Source organism: Syngnathoides biaculeatus, chromosome 9 (genome assembly GCF_019802595.1).
Source record: "Syngnathoides biaculeatus isolate LvHL_M chromosome 9, ASM1980259v1, whole genome shotgun sequence".
Classification (NCBI taxonomy): Eukaryota; Metazoa; Chordata; class Actinopteri; order Syngnathiformes; family Syngnathidae; genus Syngnathoides; species Syngnathoides biaculeatus.
In genome coordinates this window covers 29559601-29580695 of record NC_084648.1, presented here as the reverse complement: position 1 = coordinate 29580695, position 21095 = coordinate 29559601, and the positions used below count along the sequence as shown (strand labels likewise).

The 21095-nt window shown below is 45.2% G+C and overlaps 2 protein-coding genes across 5 annotated transcripts in view; both read right to left on the bottom strand.

The window, feature by feature from the left end:
* Nucleotides 1-1575: 1575 nt before the first annotated feature.
* On the bottom strand, nt 1576-12312 carry LOC133506692 (dentin sialophosphoprotein-like). Of its 4 annotated transcripts, none has more exons than XM_061831071.1 (11): nt 12232-12312; nt 8249-8426; nt 7953-8007; nt 7797-7841; nt 7532-7591; nt 7228-7293; nt 7120-7146; nt 6957-7022; nt 6748-6813; nt 4930-4992; nt 1576-3607 (listed from the first exon to the last, which is right to left on the bottom strand). In XM_061831071.1, the coding sequence occupies exons 3-11, from the start codon at nt 8004-8006 to the stop codon at nt 1802-1804; spliced, it is 2253 nt and encodes a 750-aa protein (XP_061687055.1). In that variant the 5' UTR covers nt 8007; nt 8249-8426; nt 12232-12312; the 3' UTR covers nt 1576-1801. The 4 variants fall into 4 exon arrangements, with proteins under 4 accessions (XP_061687055.1, XP_061687056.1, XP_061687053.1 ...); XM_061831072.1 differs by having other exon boundaries at nt 8249-8302; nt 12232-12305; XM_061831069.1 differs by lacking the exon at nt 12232-12312 and adding an exon at nt 9248-10000.
* The window catches only part of LOC133506693 (uncharacterized), a 102833-nt gene continuing 92568 nt past the window's right edge, over nt 10831-21095 (bottom strand). Inside the window, exon 2 of the mRNA XM_061831074.1 lies at nt 10831-12063. Coding sequence (XP_061687058.1) covers nt 11265-11951 — 687 coding nt within the window. The 5' untranslated portion in view covers nt 11952-12063 and the 3' untranslated portion in view covers nt 10831-11264. The remainder of the gene's footprint in view (nt 12064-21095) is intronic.

Sequence of the window (21095 nt, the reverse complement as noted above, 5' to 3'; positions counted from 1 at the left end):
TATCTTACAGTTGGACATGAAAGAAGGAGAAAGGGATCTCTACAAGTTGGCCAGACAGAGGGATGGAGATGGGAAGGATGTGCGACATGTGAGATGATTAAGGATAGAGATAGAAATATGTTGACTGGTGCCAGTAATGTACTAAATAGATGGAAAGAATACTTTGAGAAGTTGATGAATGAAGAAAATAAGAGAGAACGAAGAGTAGAACAGGCAAGTGTGAGGGACCAGTAAGTGGCAATGATTAGTAAAGGGGAAGTTAGAAAGGCACGAAAGAGGACAAAAAATGAAAAGGCAGTTGGTCCTGAATACATACCGGTGGAGGTGTGCAAGCAATTTGGAGAGATGGCTGTGGAGTTTTTGATCAACTTATTCAACACAATACGAGTGGGGAAGAAAATGCCTGAAGAATGGAGAAAAATTGTAGTTCTCATTTTTAGTAACAAAGGCGATGTGCAAAGCTCTGGGAACTATAGAGGAATAAAGTTGATGAGCCACACAATGAAGTTATGGGAAAGAGTAGTGGAGGCTAGACTCGGGACAGAAGTAAGTATCTGTGAGCAACAGTATGGTGTCATGCCTAGAAAGAGTACCACAGATGCATTATTTGCCTTGAGGATGCTAGTGGAAAAGTACAGAGAAGGCCAGAAGGAGATACATTGTGTCTTTGTGGAGCTAGAGAAAGTCTATGACTGAGTACCAAATGAGGAACTGTGGTACTGCATGTGTAAGTCTGGTGTGATGAAGGAATATGTTAGAATAGTACAGGACATGTATGATGCCTGCAGAACGATGGAGGTACGCACTGGAAAAGAGAGGAATGAAGATTAGCCGAAGTAATACAGAATATATGTGCGTGAATGAGAGGGATGGGGGGGGGGGAAGTGAGGCTACAGGGAGAAGAGATAGCGAGGGTGGACGACTTCAAATACTTGGGGTCAACAATACAGAGCAATGGTGAGTGTGGTAAGGAAGTGAAGAAACTGGTCCAAGCAGGTTGGAACAGCTGGCGGAGGGTCTCTGGTGTGTTATGTGACAAAAGAGTCTCTGCTCGGATGAAAGGCAAAGTTTATAAAACAGTGGTGTGGCCAGCCATGATGTACGTATTAAAGACGGTGGCACTGAAGAGACAACAGGAAGCAGAACTGCAGGTGGCAGAAATGAAGATGTTGAGGAGCTCGCTAGGCATGAGCATGTTGGATAGGATGAGAAACAAGCTCATTAGAGGGACAGCCAAAGTTGGATGTTTGGAGACAAGGTTTGAGAGACCACACTTCGATGGTTTGGACATGTCCAGAGGCGGGAGAGTGAGTATATTGGTCGAAGGGTGCTGAGGATGGAGCTGCCAGGCAAAAGAGTGAGAGGAAGACCAAAGAGAAGGTTGATGGATATTGTGAGGGAAGACATGAAGGCAGTTGGTGTTAGAGAGGAAGATGTAGGAGATAGGCTAAAATGGAAAAAGAAGACACGCTGTGGCGACCCCTAACAGGATAAGCCGAAAGGAAAAGGAGAAGAATTTGAATGTTTGACTGACAATTAGCATGACACTTTGCGTTTAAGGATGAGACAGGGCAATAAAAATTAAAGTTTTATTTTCATAAAACATACACAAAATTCAGAAAACTGTATGGATATACTCTCTATGTGAAAACAAGTACAAATTATTTCTGTAAACACACACAGTAATGTAATGCGAATAACATTCAGGAGTAGAAAAAAAAAATAGCTTATGTTACACCTAAAACCTTCGGAGAGCTTCAGTAATCTTGAAGTTAACATGGGACACGTGTTTTAGGTGAGGTCATCTTCTCCGGAGACGGAGGTCCATGTCGTTTTCATCTGTCACCATGAGATGGTCCACTGAGTAGTGGCCGTCGTCGCCTATGTCCTGGAAGAAATACTCCTCGCTCTCACAGCTCTCATTCCCGTCTTTACAGTCTCCGGCCTTGCTTTGGTGTACCTCACTGCTTTCGTGACTGTTGTTGTCATTGGCCTTACTGGTTTCACTGCTCTCATTGCTGGTGCTGTCGCTGGCCTTGCTGGTTTCATTGCTTTCATTACTAGTGGAGTCATGTTCCTTCGTGGTGTCACTGGAGTCACTGCTTTCCTGACTGGTGGAGTCGCTGGATTCACTGCTTGCTTGACTTTTGGTGTCACTGGATTCATTGCTTTTATGCCCGGTGATGTCGCTGGCCCGAGTGGTTCCACTCTTTACATAAGTTGTAACGTCACTGGATCCACTGCCCTCATGAGTGCTAGTCTCACTGGATTCACTGGTGTCATCAGCGGTAATATCACTGGACATGCTGGTCTGAACGGTTTCTTCACTGGTGCTCTCACTGCTGTCAATCACCTCACTTACTAGTGAGCCCTTAATGGCATAGCTTACTTCACCGTCCTTAACTTCCTCATGGGTTTCATTGCTGGGCTTGTTAATGGTCTTACTGGACTGTTTGGTCTCATCACTGGCACTATGACTGTTCTTGTCTGCCTCGTTGCGTTCATGACTTGTGCTGTCTTGAGTCTCACTTGTTTGACTGCTTTCATTACTGGTTCTATCATTACCCTCGTTGGTCTGACCAGCTACCTCACCATTATCTCCACTTTTGTAAATAACTTTATTAACCAATCGTGCTTTGATGGTAGAACTTTTTTCATTGGTTTTACTTGACCCATTGCTATCAGTACTAGTGCTCTCATTGGATTCGCTGTTGTCACTTGCCTGACTAATGTCACTGATGTCAGTAGTCACAGTGGTTTCTTGACTGGTGCTCTCATTGCTCTCGCTGCTGTTAAGCACATCACTTACCTGTGAGCTATTGAGGGTATAGCTAACGTCACTGACTTTAACCGTCTGATCCATTTCACTACTGGGACTGTTGCTGGCCTGACTCGACTCAGTGCTCTCGTCACTGGCACTCTCGCTGCTGTTGTCTGGATTGGTACTTTCTTGACTTGTACTGTCATGAGTGACACTTGTTTCACTGCTTTCACTGCTGGTGCTGTTGTTGGCCTTACTGGTCTCACTACTTTCACTGCTGCTTATAACACTTTCATTGGGGTCGTCACTGGTGATATCACTGCTCATGCTGGTCTGGATAGTTTCTACACTGGAGCTCTCACTGCTGTCAATCACATCATTGCTGTTGTCCGACTCATTGCTTTCATGATTTGTGTCACGAGTACTTGTTTCATTGCTTTCAGTACTAGTGTTGTTGCCGGCCTTACTGCTTTCACTGCTTTCACTGCTGGTACTGTCACCACCATTGATGATTTCACCAGTTTCCCCACCATTGCTCCCACTTCTGTAAATAACTTGATTTACCAATGGGCTCTTGACGTTGTAACTTTTGTTATCGGTTGGACTTGACCCATTACTGGTGTTCTCATTGGACTCGTTGCTGTCACTATTGGTGGCCTCACTGAAGTTACTGCTCTTGGTGCTCACACTACTTCCGTTCTCATCGTTGTCAACAGTGTCAGTTGTGTCACCAGTGATGCTGCCTGTGTCCCCTTCTTCGCTGGTGGTGTCACTGATGTCGGTCGCATGTGGCACTAACTGACTTCCAACTTGGTTGTCAGTACTTGCAAAAGATGGATCCCATCTCTGAAGCAGAGAAACAAAATAAGTTGTTGTGTTACTTGAACCATTTTTACGCAGCAGGTTTAATTTCAGTATACCATCTTGTGGCTTGCATGCCGACTTGTGGCCTGTGTAGGAGGCAGTTTGGAGCCATCTCCATCCATCCATTTTCTATACTCTTGTAAGAGTTTGGGTTAAACTGCAGTCTATCCTGGCAGACTTTGGGCGAGTGACGGGCTACACCCTGGACTTGTCACCAGCTAATGGCAGGGCACTTAAACAACTATTCACACTCACATTCAAACTTATAGACAATTTAGAGACCTGAATGAATCCAACACATATTTTTTCAATGACAGAAAGAGCTGGCGAACTACTGAGATTTGAACCTTGAACCTCAAAACTGAGGCAGAGGTGCAAATTAGTCAACCACTGTGCTGTCTGCAAAGTGGATTATTTAAAAAAAGGAACTAACATCATAACAACACTGAACCTAGTAAATCAATACATTTTAAAGGTGACAAAGTGCATTGCTGGCCTTATCCAGAAACGCAAATCAGTTTTATCCTTAATCCACAATATTTTGTGAAACATAGCATTGTGTTCCTCCCATTATTACTGCTTTATATTACATTTTAAAACAAGGCCCTTTTGCATGTACAGTCTCTCATAAAATAAATCACCTATAGCTATACACAGACAAAAAGTATGACGGGAAATGCAATGTATAATGGTAGCAATAGCAATTATAATAGTCCATACATCCAAAGCTAAGTAAAAATGAAGTCAGAATATCGAATGTATAATTTATTTTCCAGTGATTCTGAGTCTTAGTATGAACAAAACAACCCAAATCATTACAGAAAATGACATTTTAGCGAAAGCAGAATAGGATAGGATAAAAAATGACCTTATTAGAGGGACAGCCAAAGTTGGATGTTTTGCAAACAAGGTGAGAGAGAGCACACTTCGATAGTTTGGACATGTTCAGAGGCGAGAGAGTGAGTATGTTGGTAGAAGGGTGCTGAGGATGGAGCTGCCAGGCAAAAGAGCGAGAGGAAGACCAAAGAAAAGGTTGATGGATGTTGTGAAGGAGGACATGAGGACAGTGGGTGTTGAAGAGGAGGATGCATGAGACAGGCTTAAATGGAAAAAGACCCCTAATGGAACAAGCCAAAAGAAAAAGAAGAAGAAGCTAAAGCAGAATCACACTTAAAAACAGATCTGAGGGGATTTTTTTTGCTGTATGTGTGCTGAATAATCCAAGATGAAATGAAAAGAAACCATCTCAAAATGATGCCTTCAATATAGAAAATTGTAATTAAGTCACATGTGGAATAAATCACCTGTTGGTACTGTTGTAGGTATTGCTGGTAGGATTGTGAATCGTAGTAGCCTCCACTCTGAGCCTGACAGAATTTTACAGAGAGACTTTTAATGATACTCCAACATCAACAATTTATTGGCATGCGCTTTATCAAAAGTCTAGAAAAGATCAAAAGAATCTCAACTGTGCCTTCAACAGCAGTTACAGTTAAGAAAATAAGTATTTGAACATCGTGCTACATTGCAAGTTCTCCCACTTAGAAATTATGGAGGGGTCTGAAATTTTTCAACGTAGGTGCATGTCCATCGTGAGAGAGATAATCTAAAAAGAAAAATCCAGAAATCACAATGTATGCTTTTTTTAATGATTTATGTGATACAGCTGCAAATAAGTATTTGAACACCTGTCTATCAGCTAGAATTCTGACCCTCAAAGACCTGTTAGTCCGCCTTTAAAGGTCCACCTCCACTCCATGTATTATCCTGAATCAGATGTATCAGTATGAGGTCATTAGCTGCATAAAGACACCTCTCCACCCCATACAATCAGTAAGACTCAAACTTGTAACATGGCCAAGACCAAAGAGCTGTCCAAAGACACCAGAGACAAAATTGTACAACTCCATATGGCTGGAAAGGGCTACGGAGAAATTGCCAAGCAGCTTGAAAAAAGGTCCATTGTTGGAGCGATCATTAGAAAATGGAAGAAGCTAAACATGACGGTCAATCTCAATCAGAATGGAGCCCCATGCAAGATATCGCCTCATGGGGTCTCAGTTATCCTTAAAAAGGTAAGGAATCAGCCAGGACTACACGACAGGACTTGATCAATGACCTGAAAAGAGCTGGGCCCACTGTTTCCAAGGTGACTGTTGGTAATGTCATGGTTTAAAATCATGTATGGCACGGAAGGTTCCCCTTGCTTAAACCAGCACATGTCAAGGCCCGTATTAATTTTGCCAGTGACCATTTGGATGATGCAGAGGAGTCATGGGAGAAAGGTTTGTGGTCAGATGAGACTAAATTGAACTTTTTTGTCATAATTCCACTAACCGTGTTTGGAGAAAGACGAATGATGAGTTCCATCTCAAGAACACCATCGCGACTGTGAAGCATTGTGGTGGTAGTATCATGTTTTGGGGGAGTTTTTCTGCACATGGGACAAGACAACTGCACTGTATTAAGGAGAGTATGATGTATTGTGAGATTTTGGGGAACAACCTCTTTCCCTCAGTCAGTGCATTGAAGATGGGTCGTAGCTGGGTCTTTCAACATGACAATGACCCGAAGCACACAGCCAGGAACACCAAGGAGTGGCTCCGTAAAAAGCATATCAAGGTTCTGGCATGGCCTAGCCAGTCTCCAGACCTAATCCCGATAGAAAATCTTTGGAGGGAGCTGAAACTCAGTGTTTCTCAGCAACAGCCCAGAAACCTGTCTGATCTAGAGAAGATCTGTGTGGAGGAGTGGGCCAAAATTCCTCCTGCAGTGTGTGCAAACCTAGTGAACAACTACAGGAAATGTTTGACCGCTGTAAACAAATTGCCAACAATTTCAAACAAAGCCTACGGTACCAAATATTAACATTGGTTTTCTCAGGTGTTCAAATACTTATTTGCAGCTGTACCACACAAATAAATCATTAAAATATCATGCATTGTGATTTCTGGATTTTTTTTTTTTACATTATCTCTCTCACAGTGGACATGCACCAATGATGAAAATTTCAGACCCCTCCCAGATTTCTACGTGTGAGAACTTGCAATACAGCTGGGTGTTCAAATACATATTTTCTTCACTGGATTTACAGTTCATAAGTTACTTGTTGAGTAAATTACCTGCTGGTAGTAGTGGTACAAGTACCGCTGGTAAGACTGTTGATCATCTGAGCCTCCAGTTTGAGACTAAAATAAATGAACAGAGAGAAACAGTGAATAATATTCTTTGACATCCCCATCAATGTGATTACACTGTTACATTCTTTTAAGGTTGATTACTGTTAACTACATGGTAAATCCAAACATTCACATTATGTTGAGTAAACTACCTGCTGGGGGTACTGGTAGGGGTAATGTTGATCGGATTGTGGATCATAGGAATCTCCAGTTTGAGACTGAAAGAAATGAACAGAGAAGTTTAATGATAGCTTTCAGGCATTTGGTGCATCCATTGAAGGTTAATTGCCGTAGGCTTTTGACAAAAATACTTACTTGATGCTGGCGATTTTCTTCAGAGCTCTGAAATAAAAAACAAAAGGAAATGTGAAAATGTCTAAAAACAACATCAGAAAATCCCAATTTAAAAATATATTGATTTACCTGCTGATGGTACTGGTCAGGGTAATGTTGATGGGATTGTGGATCATAGGAACCTCCATTCTGAGGCTGGGGAGAAAGAATCAACCTTTATTGACGCTCTTCAACATTAAAATAATTACTGTTGTCTTATTGTTGTCTTATAGGGTACATTGCTGTCAGCTATTCAGAAAATTGTGATTCCCCCCCCAGAGTTCTGAAATCCATCAAAAAAAGATTAAAAACAAAATTTTCAATAATGCCCTTAAATGGCAGCCTGCTAAGTACAATATTAAATAATATTTAAGGCACGTGTTGAGTCGATTACCTGCTGGTGGTGGGGGGAATGTTGATAGGATTGTATATCATATGAACCTCCAGTTTGAGACTGAAAGAAAGTCATGGAGAGAGAAAGAAACATTTAATGATACTCCTCGCCGACATAATAATCTATTGCGTTCTTTAAATTTTTGTTGCTATAACCTGCAGATGCAGAGTGCAGACTATGTAATCACTGCCCCGTTATTCAAATGAGATGCTGTATTTCCAATATTAAATAAATTTTTTAAAATGGAAAGATTAAAATTACTCACGGATTCACTTGATTCACTTGATTCTCCCACACTATTAAATAAAATCTGCCAAAAAACAAAAACACCAACTAATTATTTTTTAAAATGATAACAAGCCAAAAATTGTAAGAGTAGGAAGTAAATCATTTCTCTTATTTTTTGAAAATGTGTACTCACAGGTTTGGCAAATACAGCCGCAGTAAGGCAGAGTGTTAGTGCAATGACCCTCATTCTGTAATTGAAATATAATTCACATTACTACAAAGTTGTATCATACTTGTTATTCACACAGAGACACCAAAGACTCCACAAATGTCAGTCAATATAATCCTGATTAGATAAAATTATTATTGGAGAGCAATATACATGAAATCAGTTTACGTGTAAATCTAGAAATACATGACAAAATGAAAAAAAAAAAAACCTAAAAACAAACCTGAAAATATGCAAAGTAGATATTTAAATAATATTACCTGAATGGAAGCAGTCAAAGCTTGATCGATGAAATCTTCTTTATCAGTCAAACACTGAAGTGAGAGAGAAGCTGTCAGTCTTCAGTTTATATGTGACAGAGAGCTGGAGAAGAAGCCAACGCCGATTCTGAGCTGCAAGCGGGTGGTTGGGACATGCTGCAGGAAACCCCAACAGCTACTGTATATATGCAAACCAAATTGTTTTTTAGTTACATCACTTCCTTCCGGATTTCTCCTTTGTGGACACGCCAAGGTGTATTTGTGCCAGCAAGCGAGCTCAAAAACACATTTTGGCGGGATGGAGATGATTACACACACAAACCACAAACAGACACCACAAACACGCATGCACAGTGCATACACACACACACACACATATAAATAAATAAATAAATAAATATATCCACATACGTACAGACACACTATTGCTTTGAAATAAAATTCAAACCCACTTATTACACTTCAAACCAAGTGTCATAAAATAAAAAGCAACATTATGTCAGCAAGTACATTTTTTGTAGTCCAGATGCAGAGAGCAAAAATTGGTCCTGACAGAAAGACACCTTGAAGGTACAATGAGTTGCAAATTCTTTTCAACTTGCATTCAATTCAATATACTACAAGATGAGATATTTAATATTCAAGCTGGTGAATGCTGATGTGTTGTTCTCAAATATTCTCTCATTTCATATTTGATGGCTACAACACAGTCCAAAAAAACAAACAAAACAAAAAAAACAAATATGAGGGCAACAAAAGACTAAGAAAGTTGAGAAATGTTCAAAGAATACATTTGGAACATTTCACTGGCGAACAGGTTATTTGGAAATGGTGTCACGTCCCATCAGAACGAGAGGTAGGACCCAAATGCAGGAACTCGGAAGACGCAAGGTAGTTCAAGAAGAGACACGTTTATTGTATGCAGAGTTCGGGGATCGAGCAGGCAGTCCGGTGCACGGGGAAACAATGCAGGCAGAAGTGTCAAGGAGTCAGGCTTACAAGGTTGGTCGGAGAACGGACGAAGGTCGGTACACACAGGTTCAGTCAGGAATACGAGGGTGTTGGAACGGGACATAAAGCTCAACGAACTAGCCGAGGACCAGTCGTCACCGGGTCCTATATATACACGGGGGATGATCAGGCCGCATCAGGCACAGGTGTGTGCCTCACAATCAGCGCAGCCGCACAGCTCGTGCTGAAGCGACAGGATCATGACAGTACCCCCCCCCTCAAAGGCACGGCTCCCAGACGTGCCTAAACGAAAAAAAACAGACACTAATTAACACAGGCAGGGGTGGGCGGAAGGGGATCCGGAGGAGGGCACGCCCCCCCCCCCCCCGAACCCCAGACTGGTGGCCATCCAGGCCACCAAACACGAGGCGTCCGGGCGGACAGGTCAGGAGGACGACCCGGACGCCAAGCACCAGGGTCCCCACGGGGCGATTCGGGCGGACGACCTCAGTGAGCAACCAAACGGCGAGGCAGGAACCAGAACGAGGCAGGCCACTGCTCCAGACGAGAACCTCCCACGCCGTCGTTGCAAGACGACCAGGGATTGGTCGCCAACGAGGCCAGGTCCTGAAGCAGCTGGGCGAACTCAGGAGCGAAGAAGATGATGGAGAGCAGGACCAGAGCCATGACCGCCACCCCGAAGTCTCTCCAGCTCCTGGGTGGCTCCACAGAACTCCCCTGGACAGGAACGAGAGAAGGCGGCGCCAGTACCCCCCCCTCCTGGACAGCAACGAGAGAAAGCGGCGCCATCGCCGCCCCCTCCTGGACAGCAACTTGAGAAGGCGGCGCCATCGCCGCCCCCTCCTGGACAGCAACTTGAGAAGGCGGCGCCGTCGCCGCCCCCTCCTGGACAGCAACTTGAGAAGGCGGCGCCGTCGCCGCCCCCTCCTGGACAGCAACTTGAGAAGGCGGCGCCGTCGCCGCCCCCTCCTGGACAGCAACTTGAGAAGGCGGCGCCGTCGCCGCCCCCTCCTGGACAGCAACTTGAGAAGGCGGCGCCGTCGCCGCCCCCTCCTGGACAGCAACTTGAGAAGGCGGCGCCGTCGCCGCCCCCTCCTGGACAGCAACTTGAGAAGGCGGCGCCGTCGCCGCCCCCTCCTGGACAGCAACTTGAGAAGGCGGCGCCGTCGCCGCCCCCTCCTGGACAGCAACTTGAGAAGGCGGCGCCGTCGCCGCCCACTCCTGGTCAGCAACTTGAGAAGGCGGCGCCGTCGCCGCCCCCTCCTGGACAGGAACGTGAGAAGGCGGCGCCGTCGCCGCCCCCTCCTGGACAGGAACGTGAGAAGGCGGCGCCGTCGCCGCCCCCTCCTGGACAGGAACGTGAGAAGGCGGCGCCGTCGCCGCCCCCTCCTGGACAGGAACGTGAGAAGGCGGCGCCGTCGCCGCCCCCTCCTGGACAGGAACGTGAGAAGGCGGCGCCGTCGCCGCCCCCTCCTGGACAGGAACGTGAGAAGGCGGCGCCGTCGCCGCCCCCTCCTGGACAGGAACGTGAGAAGGCGGCGCCGTCGCCGCCCCCTCCTGGACAGGAACGTGAGAAGGCGGCGCCGTCGCCGCCCCCTCCTGGACAGGAACGTGAGAAGGCGGCGCCGTCGCCGCCCCCTCCTGGACAGGAACGTGAGAAGGCGGCGCCGTCGCCGCCCCCTCCTGGACAGGAACGTGAGGGCGTGCCCGTCGCCGACAGAGCAGGAGTGTGGAGCGTCCGCGGGCCGGTCGCCACTGCCACTCCAGAGCACGGACGAGAAGCGGCTGTGGAGACGTCGCCACCTTCTGGACAGCAACGGGTCGGTCCCCACTGCCACGTGAGCTTGCAGTGCATCCGTAGAAACAGCAACGTGGGCGTGGCGCGGTGGCGAATCCGTTTCCAGGGCAACGTGAACCTGAGTAGGCGGAGAGTCAGTCGAAACTGACACGTGGGCGTGTCTCGGGAGCGGGTCAGTTCCAACTGCCGCGTGAGCTCTGCTCGGAACCGCCAACACTGCGACGTGCACTTGAGGTGGCGAGTCTGTTACCACTGTGGCGTCCACTTGGCAAGGGGATGAGTCGGTTTCGGGAGCGGGTCAGTTCCAACTGCCACGTGAACCTGAGTCAGCAGCGAGTCCGTCGCCGTTGCGACGTCAGCGTAGGTCGGCTGGTTCGCCAATCCTTGCCGGACCTGGGCCGTGAGAGCCGCCAATTCAGCGCTCTGCCTCTCTAACTGCGCCCGCATTTCGCGACAGAACGCCTCGTGGTTTGGCGGCTCCTCCTCCCTCTGGGCTTGAGGCTTCGCCACCAGCTGCGAGTCTGCTGGTCTCACCGTTGCCGGCGAGGAGTGGGAGGACGGTGTCTTCGTTGCCGCGCAGCGAGAGACACCAGGGAGCGCCCGGCCGGGGCGTCTCCTCTGTCCGCCACGCGGAGGTCGCGGGTAGATGGCCAATCGGGTTCCCTCGTACCGATTAGTGTACTTGGATCTACCGGGCAAAGTCGCTCGGGTGCTGGAAACGCGGGGAGGCGGCGCAAACTGACTGGGGTGAAAGATCGGACGAGCAGATTCATATTCAAATTCGTCGGAGTCGTACTCAGGCAGCCGGTCATACAAATCGTGGTCCTCCTCATATTCCGAAAAGTGCAGAAGAATATGAGGAGCCGGACGGGTCGTGTTCGGGACGTATTCATACCTCGCTGGCGGAGCGTAAGACACGGAAGTGGAGGACATCAGGGACCCTACCCGGATTGGGCAGGCTTGGTCCTCCGGCAGACGGTCTACCTTGCATCGGTCCCGGCGACGCCGGGTCTTTCCTGCTGGGTCCTGTGATGGCCAGTTCGTTCTGTCACGTCCCATCGGAACGAGAGGTAGGACCCAAATGCAGGAACTCGGAAGACGCAAGGTAGTTCAAGAAGAGACACGTTTATTGTATGCAGAGTTCGGGGATCGAGCAGGCAGTCCGGTGCACGGGGAAACAATGCAGGCAGAAGTGTCAAGGAGTCAGGCTTACAAGGTTGGTCGGAGAACGGACGAAGGTCGGTACACACAGGTTCAGTCAGGAATACGAGGGTGCTGGAACGGGACATAAAGCTCAACGAACTGGCCGAGGACCAATCGTCACCGGGTCCTATATATACGGGGGATGATCAGGCCGCATGAGGCACAGGTGTGTGCCTCCCAATCAGCGCAGCCGCACAGCTCGTGCTGAAGCGGCAGGATCATGACAAATGGGTGAGTGTCATGTTTGGATATAAAAGGAGCAACCTGGAAAGGCTCAAGCAAGGAATGGGTGAGGTTCACCAGTTTGTGAACCACTCCATTAGTAAATAGTCCAACCGTTTCAGGACAATGCTTCTCAATTTGCAATTGCAAGAATCAACACACATAAGTGGCAAGATTGAAAACCAACATTGAAGGCCCGTACCTTTCGATGACTCAGGTGGGACTGCATTAAAAATAGAAATTGTGCAAAATACATTTATACACAGGCCAAGGAACAATCAGTTCACACACTTCACTTTGTCCAGAAATTTGAGTTAAAACTTCACCATATAAAGTGAAAGCCCGATATCAAAAGCATCCACAAACACAACCCTTCTCTGGGCCTAACCTCTCTCGGTCTGAGATAGACTGACACAAAGTGGAAATGTATGCTGGGGTCTTACAAGTCCATCCATCCATCCTCCATCCATCCATCCATCCATCCATCCATCCATTCATTTTCCAAGCCGCTTATCCTCACAGGGGTTGTGGAAGTGCTGGAGGCTATCCCAGCTAACTTTGGCGGAAAGGCAGACTACACCCTGAACTGGTCCCCAGCCAATCGCAGGGCACATATTGACAAATTTCAAATCATTTTTGGAAATCATGAATGCGCTGGATTGGAAAAAGAACATGCAGATTGTTTTCAACTCAAAGTTAAAAAAATACATATTGGTTTTGGAGCAACATCTGCTGCCGTCCAAGCAACACCTTTTTCAGCGTTGTCCCTGCTTATTTCAGCCAGACAATGCAAGACCACATTCTTCCGATGTTCCAACAGCACACCCTTATGATAAAGTACTAGACTGCCCTGAAAGCATTCCAGACATGTGTCCCATTGAAAATGTCTGCACATTATCACATTATAAAATGAAATAACGGAAGACAAAGACACTGCGTGCACTTAAGTTGTACATCAAGCAATTGAAAAGAATTGAACCAACAAAGCTTTAACAATTAGTGTCCCCAGTCCACAAATGCTTATTGTGTTGTTCAAAGGAAATACAATACAACAGTGGTCAACATACCCCTGTTACAGCTTTTTGTGAACTGGTTGCAGGCATCAAATTCCAAATTTGTGCATATTTACCCCAAAATTATATATAAGTGTATATATATATATATATTATATATATATATATATATATATATATATATATATATATATATATACGTTTTAACATGAAATACTGTATCTTGTCTTTATCTGACCACAGCACACTTCTCCAGAAGTTAGGATCTTTGTCATGAAGTCTTTTTGCAAACTGTAATATGTCTTTTTTTACGTTTCTTTATGAGTAATGGCTTCATTCTTGGTGAGTGGGCTTACAGCCCATGTTGGTGCAGGAATTGCTTTACTGTCGATACTGACACTTTCGTACCAGGTTCATCCAGCATCTTCACAATGTCTTTCGCTTTTTTTCTGGGGTAATTTGCACATATCAGACTAAAGCATCTGGAAATTGCACCCTAGGATGCGGCAGACTTGTGGAGCTCTACAATTCTTTCTCTGATTTCCTGGCTGATTTCTTTTGATTTTCCCATGATTTCAAACAAGGAGGCAAAGTGTTTGAGGTGCTGGCTTAAATACATCCCCAGGGGTGCCGTCAGTACACTCACATGTTATCAGTTAACCTATCAACCTATTATTTTAATAGAGTAGCGTTTAGATATAAATGTGAGATTTACAAATATGATATAATGGATCGTGGCACGGCGAGTGACTGGTTTGCACATCTGCCTCACAGTTCTGAGAACTGGGGTTCAGATTTTGGCCTTACCTCCGTGGAGTTTGTATGTTCTGCTCGTGCCTGTGTAGGTTTTCTCTGGGTACTCAGGTTTCCCCCCACATCCCCAAATCATATGTGAAAAGTCTAAATTTCCCGTAGCTGTGAATGTGAGTGTGAATGATTGTTTGTTTCTATGCATGTGCCATGCGATTGGCTGGCAACCACTTCAGGGTGTACCTCTCCTCTTGGCCAAAGATGGCCGTTACAGGCTCCAGCATGCCAGCAACCCTAGCGAGGATAAGCATAACAGAAAATTGATGGATTGGTGGATGAATATAATGGATTATGTGTGTACAGTGTCACATGAGCCACGTTCCTGTCCAGGCGACAGCTCGTCGGCCGCGCCATGTTCCTGCCTTGGCAGCGGCTCATCGGCTGCCGCACGTTCCTGCCCTGGCGACGGCGACATAACGGTCCCCTTCGTTCCGGTGCCGGTGGGACAGGTATTTGGCCGTCTTACATTCCTGTCCAGAGGGTGATTGGCCTGCGGCCGCTCCCCGCTCCTGCTTCGATGGCGAACTGTCCTTAGCTTCCCCTGGTCATGTTATTTGTTCTTTTTGTTTTTATTTTGTCGCGTCTGGGATCCACTCCTTAAGGGGGTGGGGGGGTTCTGTCATGAGCAAGGCTGGACCATGGCCAAGAGGAGTGTGGCCTGGCCACCGCTCTGAGCGGTTTCATCTCTGATACCTGTCGCTGGTCACAGCGGTGTCACATGAGGCACTGTGATTAGACAATGTATTTAAGTTGGAGTTTTGTCACTGGCATTCGCCAGTTGAGTATGCTTTCCCGCATCCAGGGTTACTCTGCCACTTGGCCATTATAGTCCAGTCACGCTTTTGGTTATGCTATTGAGTTGACTCCTCGTTATTGGACATTGTTTCTTGTGTTCTGTATCCTGCCTTCTTGGACTGTGTTGCCGTGCACAACTTTCGTTTATAATAAAACCCACTGAACATCATCTCCTCATCTTGGAGTCTTGCATTTGGGTCCATCCGTGGGTTCGTGACATACAGAAAATGAACTATATCATCTTATTCATATTCAGGTGATTCTGAGGGAAATTATCACTACACAGTATGTGATTTTGGTTAATGCATTTCAGGTGAATAAGTCAATGCAAAAACAATGTCAGAAAAAAATGGTCTCATAAAAGATACTGTACATTTCAAACAAGTACTAAGTTTTCCCCTTCAGTGTAACAATTGCAGTAATACAAAGTAATACGACATATTACAGTGGCCCTAAAGTCTGTTCAAACATTGGAATTGCGATGGAGTCTTCACTGCTGATGTGCCATTCGTTCATTTTATAAACAGTACTGTACCCTACCAAGTGACCCAATGAGAAGTAATGGACCACCAGTACAAAGTGTCATAACAAATGCTCATCAATAATGGGCAAAGTGGTTTTACGTTGTGCTTTTCTAGAGTCTTATTAAGTAATTTTTTTAATTCTTTGTTGTAGCTGCTATTTTATTATTCTACAGCCATGAGATGAAATCCAAATGACATTATGTAATCCAGTGTGTTCCTTTTTATTTTTATTTCTTTTTTTATGACCTGATTCTATGTAAAATATAGTTTTGTCAACAAGTAACCATACATACCATGTATGGTTTTTATATTGGGACGATGGGATTGGTCTGTGTAAATAAGGAATGTACAGTAGAGTGCCTAAATAAAGAGGACAAGCTCTCTTTCCTCTCTGAGGATCGTAATAGTTTCCTGGCTGCCCATATATGGTCTGTCTTTAAATAAGACTAAACAATTCCTTGTTTAACCTCCTTGGAGTTTGGCTTTGCACAAGAAACATGTAATTAGGCTGGGGATGTTCACTCAAGTCTGGAGCACTTTGCAAACCGCAGCCACCACTCTGTGTCCTGCTTTAGAAAGGGGCGGAGTGACTTGGGGCTGATTGATGCTTGTTGTGGCACGCAGACATGCGGTTTACTATGTCTGCGTGTTCGCCCTGTGGTTATGTGAAGTTCTGCGATGCACTGACCTTCACAGTTGAGAATACTGTGAATTTACACAATGCAAATGACTTGATGCAAGAGGACTTTTGGCACATTGACTTCAGTTTGTATTTTCTGACACATTTCTCTTGACCACCTGGAGCTGCTTAGTTCTTACCTACACAGCAATGCTATTCCAACTATTGCATCAGTATATAAAATAATTGCTTCAGTCCATCAATATATGATTAGGTATGGAAGAACAGTGAACGCTAACACTTTGAAAAATAAAACCAAAATGACACTCCACCCTGGATGCCACAAGCATCTCGGGTACAATATGGGCCAAAGTTGGTTCAGATCTGGCATCCTTTTCTTTGGTCTTCCTCTGGTGTCCAAAACATCCAACTTTGGCTGTCCCTCTAATGAGCTCATTTCTAATCCTATCCAACCTGTTCATTCCAAGTGAGAACCTCAACATCTTCACTTCTGCTACCTCCAGTTCTGCCTCCCGTTGTTTCTTCAGTGCCACCGTCTCTGATCCGTACATCATGGCCGGCCTCTGTCATGGTCCTGCCGGTCCAGCACTGGCTGTGCGGGTTCCCACGCGGCAGCACTGATTGGGAGGCGCAGACCTCCGCCTCATGATGGCTGATTGACCCTGGTGTATATAGGACACTGGTGACGACTGGTCCTTCGCCAGATCGTTGCACTCATGCCCCGTTCTTGCACTCCCGTGTGTACCGACCTCCACTTGTTCTCCGACCGACCCCATAAGCCTGACTCCTTTGACACTCCTGCCTTCTTTGATCGATCTCCCGTGTACCGACTCCTGCATGCCCGCGGACCTGCTCTCTACGCCCGACGTCCTGACTACCGCTGCTGCACCTGACTGTCTGCCTGATCACTGACCTTTGAACGATAAAAGTTTTTCCCGAATTAGCTATGCCTCTCCCCAGTCCTGCATTTGGGTCCTCCCTCCATCTCGATGGGTCGTGACAGCCTCACCACTGTTTTATAAACTTTGCCCTTCACCCTAGCAGATACTCTTGTGTCGCATAGAACACCAGACACCTTCCGCCAACTGTTCCACCCCGCTTGGACCCGTTTCTTCACTTATTTACCACACTCTCCATTGCTCTGTATTGTTGACCCCAACTATTTCAAGTTGTCCACCCTCGCTATCTCTTCTCCCTGGAGCTTCACCCCCCCCTCATTCACGCACATACTGTATATTCTGTTTTACTTCAGATAATCTTCATTCCACTCCTTTCCAGTGTGTGCCTCCATCTTTCAAATTGTTTCTCCACATGCTCCCTGCTTTCACTTCAGATCACAATATCATCTGTGAACATCATAGTCTACGGGGATTTCAGTCTAACCTCATCTGTCAGCCTATTCATCACTACTGCAAACAGGAAGGGGCTCAGAGCTGATCCCTGATGCAGTCCCACCTCCACCTTAAATTCTTCTGACACACCTAAGGCACACCTCACCATTGTTCTGCTGCCCTCATACATGTCCTGTACTATTTTAACATATTTCTCTGCCACACAGATCAGATCTGACATCAAGAAAGATAAATAAATCCCCTAAACTTTGAAGATTATTTTGAATTAAAAAACACTGAGGTGACAATCACTGTTCAGGCAAATGTACTTAAGACATTGTCCCGGTTTTGCACACTCCGGTCTGCTTATCCCTTCACTTTTATTCAAAAGTGTATTTTTGTATACTTGCAGCATACCTGGGCATTGTTTTCTGACATTCATTGAGAAAATTGATGGATGCGCTAGATATTCAAAATGTCCTTTTCTCTTTTCTTGATTAAAAAAAGTTGTGACTTTTAGTACTTGCACTTCAATGAAAATGATAGCATTTGAAAAAAGATGTCCACTTTGAGAACTTCTTTTTAATATTCGTGTTTTTACTCACATGGCTGACATTCTTGTCATGTAAAAGGGCCATCCACAAATCCCTTTCCTATATGGCGGATTATGGTCGCCTGGAATGGTCGCCAGGGAATTGCCAAGTACATAAAGATGAAATAAATTCACACTACATGTGCACACCAATGGACAAGAGTTTTCACTTAGCATGTATGTTTTGGGATTGTGGGAGGAAGCTGGGGTATCTCTCGAAAATGCAGCAAGCACGGGGAGAACATGCAGACTCCAGACAGGAAGGCTTAAACTGTGATTCGAACCTCAAAGCTGTAAGACAAATGGGCTAACCACTAACTCACCGTGCTGACCAACAATGGACCAAAAGAACATAACATAAATTTGTCAGCTTCTATTTTAAACTGTCTGTAAACAAGGTCTAAAATGTTCCAAATCTGCATTCTTGCCTTTTAAAGAGCTAGAACCCGTTTTTCAGCATTTTCTGACTTTCACAAACTAATCTTTTTACATTTTATGGGTCTATTGCCAATCACAGTGGTGCTTTTTTAAGGCATGAAGGCAAAGAGGTTTGTTACGTCTGGGATCCTGGATTGTCGCATAAATGTCACTTCAAACAGGGTGCGATTTTTGGCAGTTTGATGCAACAGGAGTTGTATCTAATTTTGAATGCTGAAATGGTGTGAGGGGGAAAAACCCCTAAAGCTTTTTCACTAGGTTGCAGTTCAAGGTTAATGTGTTTCTTTGTGCTGGGATGGTTGTGGAAAGGTAGAATATTGCTCAAGGGCACTTGCTTAACCTTAAAACGGCCTTTTCATTTGGCCATTTCGTCGTAACCAAAGGAGTCCTTTTTTTTTCCATTTGTGAATATATGATTGGTAGCGCCCTTTTCTTGAGCAAGAAAGAATGATGAATCTGGGCCCAAGGACCTCAATTTGACCCGGAAAGTTGGACTTCATGTTGTTTTCAGTGACGTGTATTGGGCCATTTTTAGTAGGATATTGTTTGTGATCATTTCAACAGGCTCTTGGCTGCTGAATTTGATATTTTGGGGTATAAAGAAAAAGAAAAAGAAAGAAAAGGTGCTTTTTTTGGCTTCTACAGGTTGTATCCATTTTGGATCCAAGTCAGCACATTTTTTGATCATGGTACTTTATCTGCCTCGTGCAATGTGCAGTGAAATATGTCGGTGGGAGCCTGGTTACCAGTTGGAGAACCAAATCCAGAACTTGTGTCAGTACCTTGGTCAAGGGAGCGGACTGGAAATGACCTTGCGTGATTTTTGGAATGTGGTGGCAGTCTGGGGCACCCTGAGAAAATCAAGAGGCGTGGACGGAACCTGATAACTTCACAATGAAAAGGCACCAAAGTTAGCTGTTAAGCGCAATTGCAAAGCTGGAATTGAAAGAACCACTACGCCACCATGCTGCCATGTTGTAAAAAAAGTTGAAATGTACCTCAGCGTGGTCACCGGTCCCCTTCAGCAAAGCGAACTGTTATTTTTTTCTCATTGTATTTCTAGCTTCCCTTTTTTTCTGAAACACAAAGTCTTCAAACAGACAACAGACTAGCGTGTATTACATTTTCTGTCTTATGCTGGCGTTTGCTGCTTTATTTTATAGTAGTGCTGAGTAAGTCTGCTTCTCGGCCAAGACGTTCTTGCGTTCAAATCTCATCTTGAGCCTTCCTGGGTGGAGTCTGTTTGCAGGAGAATGTGAGTTTAGATGCTTGGTTGTCTTTATGTGGCCTGTGATTCACTGGTGACCAGCTCAGAGTGCACCACTGGACCCTACTTCTTGCTCAAAGGTAGCAGCAGTACCATCAGCCCATGACTCCTAATAATAATAAATGTGTATGAAATGGATGGATGGATGGATGGATGGATGAGTTCCTGATCACGCCCAGTTCAGCCAGTCTTTCCCTAAACAGCTGTTATGGTGTGATATGTAACTACTCTCTATAACATGAGCTTCTGATATGTGGTACAGCTACTCCATCATTGCCCTACAGAATATTAAACTACTATCATACATTTATTCTCTCCTACCCAGTATTTATGGAGATCTTTCCAATGAGCCCCAAACCCCTCACCACCAGATGAAGTCAGTGTTAGTGTGACTGACCTATTGTGTGTGTGTGTGTGTGCGTGCGTGTGTGTAGACTGTTTGTATTGTATGATCCCCGTCTGGAATACAAAAGAACTCCTTCACAGGTTGAGCGGAGGCACATACTGATACTTGTGCAGGATTCCCTTTCTCCTTCCAGCAACTTACCCCAGGTATTTACTTGATTATGCATGGTGTTTTCAACTTGCTTTGATGATTTGTGAGTGACGTTATTATTTCTGATTAGGTCACATTTGTTATAGGGCCTGTTGTTTTGTTAGTCCCGACGCCTCTTTTGTCTGATGTTGAGCGTTGACTATTTTATTCAGACACTTTGGGATTTCTGTTGTTGGTTTCCAATACTAAATGAATACTGCCTTTATTGCCGTACAGACTAAAAATCAGACGTCTAGACCATATATGTGAAAATGTGATGTGAAGTTGAACTAGTGTGTACTTAGTCACTCCATGAAGAAGCCTCCTCAACAGTACTTGATGTATTATTCACACTGTTTAATGTAGCCCATATATCAATGTGGTCGACAACCCTACAGACAGACACTTTACAGTAATTGCAGGTTGAAGAATGCACATTTATCACCGGAGTCAATCAGGTTGGAAGATTCTGTCGACTCAATAATCCCGCAAATGAAAGCGCTAAATTACACTGTCTAGACTATGTGTTGACAAAGTATGGCCCATGGGTCACGTACTGTATGGCCCGCTCTGTTCTTTAATCTATCCTGCCGTTTATTTACATTATCAAGAATCCTGCAGTTTTTCTTGCAATGATTTAGCCAGTGTCCCCTCGAACTAGTTAATTCAAACAAATTTGTACAGTTTAGGTTATGTATTTATTTGTC